General features: G+C 37.9%; 1 protein-coding gene across 1 annotated transcript in view; it reads left to right on the forward strand.

The window, feature by feature from the left end:
* Nucleotides 1-8102, forward strand: part of PPP1R3A (protein phosphatase 1 regulatory subunit 3A) — a 28090-nt gene extending 19988 nt beyond the window's left edge. Inside the window, exons 2-4 of the mRNA XM_036401560.2 lie at nt 1310-1368; nt 1476-1612; nt 3825-8102. Coding sequence (XP_036257453.1) covers nt 1310-1368; nt 1476-1612; nt 3825-6296 — 2668 coding nt within the window. The 3' untranslated portion in view covers nt 6297-8102. The remainder of the gene's footprint in view (nt 1-1309; nt 1369-1475; nt 1613-3824) is intronic.
* Nucleotides 8103-9090: the final 988 nt, after the last annotated feature.

Raw genomic sequence — 9090 nt, forward strand, 5'->3', positions numbered from 1 at the left:
GGGACATGACATTCATAGAGATTGCAAGAATATTTAGTATTATTGCAATTAATGGTGAAAAAGAATCCCTGAGAGAGCATTAAATCTTGTGCTTCAAGGACAGCTTCTAACAAAAAAATGGCCGAGAGGAAATTTAAGAGGGCAGTGCCAATTACTTCAAGTATTTTCCTACAACAATTCTACATCTTCCCCTGAAGTATCTGATAGTGGCCAGTGTCAGAGATCAGATGCAAGACTGGCAAGAGCGTCTGTCTGCTTAGGCTGGCAAACCCTATAAAGACTGGTTTTTAAAAAGTTGGTGACAGTAGATGTCTACATTCTTTTAATAGTGCATAAATTTAGCATCCTCCTTCTGAATTAAGCATTTAGGTGGCAGAGTTAATGTTATATCAATTCAAATGAAAGACACTAGGAGAAAATAGAAGGGGAAAAGATTAATATTTGAAAATTAGAAAGTAATTTTCAGTAACAGAGGTGGACGGCTGGTTGAAAATCACATAAATTAAGACCTACAGAAAAAAAATTCTCCTCATAGAGGAGTCATTAGGAGTGATACAATAATTTACATTTTACATAAGTGACATTCTCTTAACATTTTTTTCCTTTTCCACTAAAAATTAGATCCCTATAAGCACACAATTCGAACTGCTAGCAGTTCGATTGATATCAGTTGATATTGATGAGGTCTGCAGGCACTCAGCATCTCTCTGTAGGTGTTTTTTGTGTTCAACCTGGCCTTTTTTTTCACTGCCAGCAAAGCAACAGAAAAAATTGCACTGGCTGAGGAAGGCAGAATTTGTTCCTGCTGGCCAGGCATAGTTTAGCAACAGGATTTATACACATGCAGGGAGAATCTTTTGATTTATTTCAGGTAACAAAGATGTCTTTTTCAGCCATCTCTGTAAATATATAAATATTTGAAAAACACAAGCAAGAGGGAGTCCTGGTCTCTTGAACACATATATCCTTCCAGACCCTTGCCTGACCCCAAAATTATGTTCTCCTGTCACTGACCCATCTAATCACCTTTGTGCTGCTTTCTCAGAAAAGGCCTGGGAAAACCCATCAGATTTGCAATGTTATCTGAAGGTCAACACATTCTCATTTTCTCAACCAATTCTTTCTTATGACCAAGCCTTAATATCAGGTCACTCAAAAAACACTACATTTTATGTAGCTGTTATTTTCAGAATTTCAAATAACATTAAAATGTTGTGTAATTAACCAGTAGTCTTTATATTTGAGTCTAAGGGGAATCAGAACAATAATTTTTGCAGAATAACACAAGAAGTTTCTTTTTGTTTCACAGAAAAGAAGAAATATTGGTAACGTCTGATGGTGGCACATGGAATAACTCAAGGACTTCAGGTACAACGCCTGGTTTAATTAGTTCTTCCTTACTGCACATGTTAATTAAAAATAGTGTAACAACCAACATCATGGAAATTATTCAACTGTTTTTTTTAACTCTTCAGACACAAACATACCAGAAATTGTTTATTCACAAGCAGAAGACAAAGACAAGAAACTAGCTAAAGAAAATATAAAAGACAAAAATGCAGAATACAACCAGGGTGATCACAAAGATGATGAAAAAGAATTAGAGTTGCTGGTAAGTGTTATACAATTATATCTACAGTATTAAATGATTTGAATCCATTTACGCTTCAAAGCTGGTGAAATGCCCCCTTTTAACAGAGCTGACTGATGTACTAATTTACAAATGTAAAGCCTTGGTCTGTACTTACACTGAATCTCTAACTGATTCAACAATAGAAGGTGCTTTGATTTCGGTATAGTGCATCAACTTTTTCTGGTCTTAAATTAATGACATATCCCTTTTACTTCTTTACCTGAGGCTCTAAAAGACAGTTCTAAGGAATTAGAAGGGTAACATTTAAAAAAATCTTCCCTCTTATTTTCTAGGATGGGAATATCTTAAAATATATGCTTTCTATTTATAATTTTTTAATATTTATAGTACTGTTTACTTATGAGATTTTTGAAATGATAACAATAAGAGCATAGTAAGTATATATATATTTATATTAGCAGATTCTTCTGTATCAGTATTTTACATTATATTTTTTCCAATGAATTTCACACTCGGTGAACATTCAATCTATTTGGATTTGTGTGCACGCATGTGTGTGTGTGGTTTGCCTTGCATTTTTCAGTATGAAAGAAAAAATGGCAATAAATGAGACACATACAGCAATCTATTATTCCCAGTGTCTGTTCTCAGCTCATATCATTTGGGTGCACAGATTCATAATCACAGATTATAATAGCTATCACCTGTGAAAATGTGAATGCTGAATCAGATAAGAGAGAAAGATGGGAACCATTCTTTTTTTTCTTGCTGATGGAGAGAAAAAATTCCTCTCATTTGAGTATAAAATTTTCTTGTCTTTTACTTTAAAAAGTTGAAAATTTTTACCTATTGTGGGACCTTTCACTGCCTGAAAGTCAACGTTTTGGTTCTTTTTTCTTTATGGCGAAATGTGCAAAGGAAGACCTCTAAATCCCTTGTTGTTCTCAGTCCACCCTTTTACAAAAAAGGGGATCAAATATAACCATTTGTTTATCAATTGCCAGACTTGTCCGTACAATAAATGAAGGGGGAGCTATAATTTAGATGTTAATTTGCACTGTGCGCTCTTTAATGAATTAAACAATGAAGGCTTATAATACATGGAAATAAAACCAAATCTTTGAAACACACAGGCATTGGCTCACAAGACAGCTGTGCAGTTGACAAGTAACATGAGCCTTATGTGAGAAGAAGGGGAAATCGTAAGATTTGCATATAATTATTGAGATCATGCAAATGTCAGTTATGAGGAGGGGAAAAAAACACAGGCATCTCACTGTTAAATCCTGACAGTTGGCATCACCGAAGAACTCAAATACACTTGAGCACTGGTTGGCAGAGGGTCATTAAAACAGAATTTGCAGAGACATTAGCTCCCTCACTTTTCTTTGAGTGACGTTTTACTATTAATAGTTTGCAGAGGCTTTGCAGAAAACATATTAATAAGAGAAACTGTAATGGGGGTATCTACAGCAAGTGCAAATGTATAAAGGGGTGCCCAAGAAGCTAGCCTCTAATTGATCAGCCAGTGCTATCAGTGTGACTGCTAAAGTGAGAAGAGAGTGCAGTGACAAGCAGGCATAGCTGAATAATACAATATGATATTTGGGAGCTGGGAGGGAGAATGATTAGTTTCTGGCCTTTTACTTCGCTAATCTCATTTCCAACTCATGTCTTACCAGATTGTCTAAAAACAGTCTGGTTTGAAGCCTGTAAAATGGTCCCTGAGAGAAATGAAGCTCAGATAATCCTTACAGTATTTGTCAGTGTGAAATGTGTCTTTGTTTTACTGGACAATACTGTACATTACCGGACACTGATGTACTGTATCAATGCCCTTGTTTAAGCACCAGTCCTCCCCCCTCACCCCATGGCTTCCTCTCTCCAAATCAAGAATCAAATGCATAGTGAACAAATTAGCCTGCCTTTAAGGAAATATTCTCTTCAGATTTAATTTGTATAAAATCCACTAGCAGCTTACTGAACTCATGAATAAAGAGAGAGGGTTCTGAACACTATTTTATTTCCTGCTCCTTTCAGCACCACCATAAAGCTCATTACCTATGTTAAAAAATACATGCAATGCAAATTTTGCAAATGATTTGGAACATGTTTCCATAAAAGCTTTGTTACTGAAAACAAAACTTTCCATAATGAAATCCTGCCTCCTTCATTCGGCATATTTTTGCAAAGCATTTTTTCATCATTCTTTTCTATTCTATTGTTTCAGTTAAATCAGCACTTCACAGGAGCTAGAGGTACCTCTTCCAGAGATGAGAGGAATTTATATACAACAGAACCAATTAATTTTCCAAGTGAAACTGAAAGATTGGTGAAAAACCTAACCTGTATAGAAAGAAGCAGTGACTTGCACCCCATGCCTATCGGTTCCTCATCTGAAAACACTTCACATGCGATAGGAGAAGAATTAAAAGATAAAGCTAAGTATTCTGTAAAAGATTATAATAATCAGCTACCAGGGAAGAAAGTCACTGCTGGCTCAGTAAACAGCTATGAGCGGTCCTTGGAACATACTGGTACCAGTGAAAGCCTTTTATCGGCAAAACATTTTCCTCTGACAAAGCAGAATGAGGCTATCAATGTTATGGCTACTGGCTCAAGCCGACAAGGAGAGAGGCACACAGATATTTCAAAAGATGAAATAGATAGTTCTTCGGGAAGTAAGATGATGGAGAGGTTATTCATCAGTGAGGATGCTGCTGGTACCTCAGAAGGGGCCTGTGAAACGAGACCAGAAACCATTTCACCAGAGCATGACGAATCCATGCAATTAAATGCACACATAGCAAGGGCGCTGGATGGTAATGCTAATCCAGCTCTGGAGCACCAGGCACCACAAATGTCTCACCAAACTTCGGATTCATTGTCGCCAGATGCTGACAAAAATGAAGGAAAAATCAAGATGATTGAAAGCAAAGTTCAGGTGCACTTAAAAGAAGATTTGTATGCCGGCACTTTTGCATGTGCTGGTGTCTCAACAGATTCCACGCAAAAAAAAGGAGTTAGTGAAATGTCAGAAAGAAACACAGATTTAGGGAAGCAGAAGAAAGTAATTGAAGTAGCAGACTTGACATCAATCGGTGAGGAGGAAGCTTCCAAGCCTTTCAAGGCACACAGGAAACACAATGCCAAAGCCCTGAACCCAGCACCTCTGCCAGCTGAGAACAAGCAGGCACCAAGGGCCACCAGGGTGGATGAAAAGCAACCTGAGGACACTCAGGAACACAGAGGATTCAGGAGATTAAAAGACAGAGAGACAGACAACATAAATAAAGGGAGACCAATGGGAAGGGAAAGCGAAGCAAACTTTGCAGAGCAGAGGTGGCAAGAAACGGGGAGTGAGGTTCGGTGGAGAGTGAGGGAGAGCATGGAACCTCAGACCGCAACTTCCACAAAGGAGCTGTTTACCTGCCAGGAGGCAGAGAGTTGTGAAAAGTCTTCTGTCTCTGAACGGGGTATTACAGAGAAAGCAGAGGCAGGTACAGCTTATATAATTAAAACAACATCAGAAAGTGCTCCAGAAAAAATGCCTGGCAGTGAAAAAGCAGTAATTGCTAAGCTACCTCGAGAGACTGCACTAAGTGACAGGCCCACAGAGGAAAAGGAAACAGCGTTTGATACACATGAAGGGAGAAATGATGGTTCACATTATGCTCTTTGTCAACTCAACACAGTGGGTGTATTATATGACACTGAATTTGAAAAGGAATCAGTTTTAGGTATTTATAATGCATGCGTACATGAAACACTGCAAGGAGAAACGAAGTCTGTCTGCAATAGCAGGGAAAAATGTGCCAAAGCACAAGCAGACAATATTCTACCTGTAGGACAAGCAGTAAAGGCTTCTGCTATGGAAAGGAAAGATTTGCAGGAGGGTTCATATTCAGGAGTACCTAAAAGTCCCCTGAGCACTCAGAAGCATCTATACCATGAGAAAGCAGAAGAGCTCTATAGGGAAGAAAGGGATGGTGATACACTTTCCTGTTTCTGTTCTAAAGCTGAAACAAAAATGCCACCTTCTGGCACAAATACTGTGCCTAGTTACCATTATAAAAGCTCATCAGTGCCATCTTCAGAAGGGCCCACTGTGGAAAAAGGCATGGAGCACCTGTATAGACAATTTGAATCCAAGGTTGCTGCTGAGTCAAGGTACAATTTAAATCTAACAAATGAAATAACATGTCTTAACAAAAGCTTCTCTCCTGAAGTTGAAAAAGGAGAAGTACCTTCTGCTTCAGACTCAGCAATTTCTGGAGAAGGAAGAGGAAGGAATACAGGTCAATTTTTCTGTCAAGCAGAGCTCCAACAAGAGAGGTCATGGAGGCCAGAAGTTTTAATGAGTAAGTCTACCAAAGAAAATGGAGGAACAGACTCTCCAGCTGATCATTTAATAACAGGGGGGAAAACACTAAACTGGCTTGATGACTCACAGAAAGAAAGCCAACACGCTTCTGATTCTGCAGATATTTCCAACCAGAAGAGTGAAGCATTTAACTTACCTAGGGAGTCTCCAGGTTTAAAACATAATGCTTTCAAAATATTCTATTTCTTCTTGTTTCTTCTATTTGCTGCAACACTCTACCACTATGATTTGATGGTCTGCCTTGCACTCTACCTGTTCTCCTTGTATTGGCTATGCCATGAAGGAAGAAGAAACAAGGAGTCTATTAAGAAGGAATAACACTGACTGTCAGCTGTGCTCAGGATCCATGGTCAATAATCTTCAATTCCACCAAAGCATTTTCACTGTTAAAGAGTTTATTCTTTGTTAGAACCAAAGTAAGATTTTCACAGCAGCATCTTTTATTAAGAGATTACATATGAAGTTGAGCCTTCATATAAGTAATTAAACTATGCAGGACCATTATGTTTGGATCATTAAATACCTATATGAGTATGAGTTCTGAAGCACGTCAAGTTAAAATGAAGTACAGCTGTTGCTTCTTAGCAGGATATGAAAAAGCAATGCTTCATGTCTCTGTAGTACTTAAACCCACCATTTACTTGCCTTAATTTGTTTTGCATTAAAGCTTCATATTTTTCTGGGAATTTTTTTCCCAAGATTCTGTGTGGTACATAACAACACAAGAAACAACATAAAACCTAAGTCAGTATTTTGGTGCTGACATTGCAGTTGATAATCTGCTAGTGTAATTAGCCAATGCTCTAAGCAATGCATCTGTTGATAGTTTAATACAATTTTCCAAATTTTTATTTCATTATTTCGACTTAGAGCTTCAGCAGTACTCCTGTTTGAAAAAATGTAAGGTTTTGACTTCAGTAAGGTCATATAACTTCCAGGATGTAACTGCATAGCAGAATAGATGTGCTGTTTCCACCCTGTAAAGATTGAAGGTCACAGACACAGGCCTCTTACTGATCACTCACATGTACAAAAGTTTTTGGGTTTTGCAAATGAGGACTGAGTAACATGATTGAGAATTTTACTGAACTTTTATTCTCAGCAAAGCCTTTGAGTGATATTTTTCATCAGAATTGCTTGAGCATATCTACAAAGCATTAAATAAATTTTACAAATGAATGCTGTAACTGTGTGGAGCATGTCTGAATTAGATTTACTGTTTTTTTTCCTATGGCTTGCGACCTAGAGCTAATCAAACACCAAGAGAAAACACTGGGCATGACCCTCCTGTTCAGTGAGGCTGCTTTGTCTGGTTTGAGTGAGGCAGAAAAGACTAGTATCTGCCCTAAGGAGATCCCAAATTGATCTTGTGCAGCAGTCCTGAGGGGCTGACACATGGGCAGCTTTCCAACACTGCGGGTGTCCCACACAAGATCAAGCCCAAATTTTGTCCATAAAGAAAAGAATGGACAGGTTATGATGCTCGTCAGCCATTTCCCAGAGGATGGCCACAGATGCTATCACAGGTAGGATATTAAAAGAAGCACCAAGACTGCATAATGTTGCTGAAGCCATAAAAATTAAGAAATAAAAAAGAGTTGTTTTAAAGCTCTGTTTGTTTCACTTTCCTTACTGCCACTGTGAAATACCAGAACTGTGAAAGTCTTGGTTGCCCTATATGGCTGAAGCGACATAATAGCAAAATTATTTAGTTGTTAGCTTAGCTCTTAAATAAATGTTTTAAAGTCCATTTAAAACTTATTCACATGTTCAGGATGATAGGGCACTCTGCTACAGGAGGCACCTTGGCATTCCTGTTCTTCTTGGGGGTAAAACTTCCAAACATTTTCATTTAGTAGTGCATACAGTGGGGTGAGCAAGTATGTGTGTGATCTACTGCTGATTTGTGTTTTGATGGCTGGATACCTTGGCAACTTTTGACAGCAATCTATGAATGAGTTATAGCGATGGACTAGAGGCATTAAGGAGCTACATGGAAGGCTGTGTCCAGATGTTCAAAGGTATATATGAGGAAAATATTCATAGAAGAAATGAATTCAATACGCATTAGGAGATGAATCCAATAAAAAGCTTAGGCTTAGACTTAAAGCAGGATTGAAGTTAAATCAAGAAGTCCAAAGTAATGATTGCAGACCTTCCTTTATCTGGAGACCACAAATGCTGAAAGAACCTATCCTTTTCATGATGTTTATACATCTTCAAAAGTCACAACATTGCCATACTTCTGGTAGTTCATTTCCTGCAGTATGACAAGTCCCTGGTCTAAGTGGATCAGATTTTCAGCTTCACTGGGATAGAGACATCAGGTATTGCTTTACTTCCCAGTGTGGTGGAAGCTCTGAAATAACATCTAATATATTCTGACAGAATCAAGGTCCTCAGATAGAGGGATAAAAAGTGAAGAAAGCATCCTGCATCTGTCCTGCTGAAAGTGTCACAATGAAGTCAAGTAGCAGATTCCTCAAGTGAGAGAAGTCAAAGATATTGGACACATTTCAATCTTCAGTTAAAACAACCATGGCAGAAATTAGAATCTTTAGATTCAGTTAGCTGTTAAAAGCCTCTAATCTAATTAACCACATAGCTCTTTAAAAAAAAATTAATAAACTTCAGAGCAAGGACCAAAGTCCAGGTTCCTGACCAGTTACATAAAAGCTCTATACACAGGATTCAAAGGATTACAGGATTCAAATCCATCTTCGGATATCTTCATCTTCACCAAACCTAGGCCTTTCATGCAGCAGAATTTAGTTTAATCATTTAACCATTTAGTTTAAGCAATTTGTAATGTCCATTTTTTAGAGAGGACTTCATCTGACACAGTCTAAATCCCTGAGCACTGACATTGCTAAAGAACTTTAAATGTCTTGGACACATGCCTTATTTTAAGCAGAGCTGAACAATTCAGTCAGCATGGAAGTAGAAAAGCCTGGTTGTGTTTTTGTATTGAATCTTGGGGATTCTAAGCAATGTGTGTTTTAAGGATCCTTTTGCTCCTTCACATGGAAACATAGATATCCTTGAACCATAGTAGAACCATACATTTGTGTGGTAGTTGTCTGTATGTAATCTGCAAGGTGAAAATTTTGTT

Source organism: Molothrus ater, chromosome 5 (genome assembly GCF_012460135.2).
Source record: "Molothrus ater isolate BHLD 08-10-18 breed brown headed cowbird chromosome 5, BPBGC_Mater_1.1, whole genome shotgun sequence".
NCBI classification, from domain to species: domain Eukaryota; kingdom Metazoa; phylum Chordata; class Aves; order Passeriformes; family Icteridae; genus Molothrus; species Molothrus ater.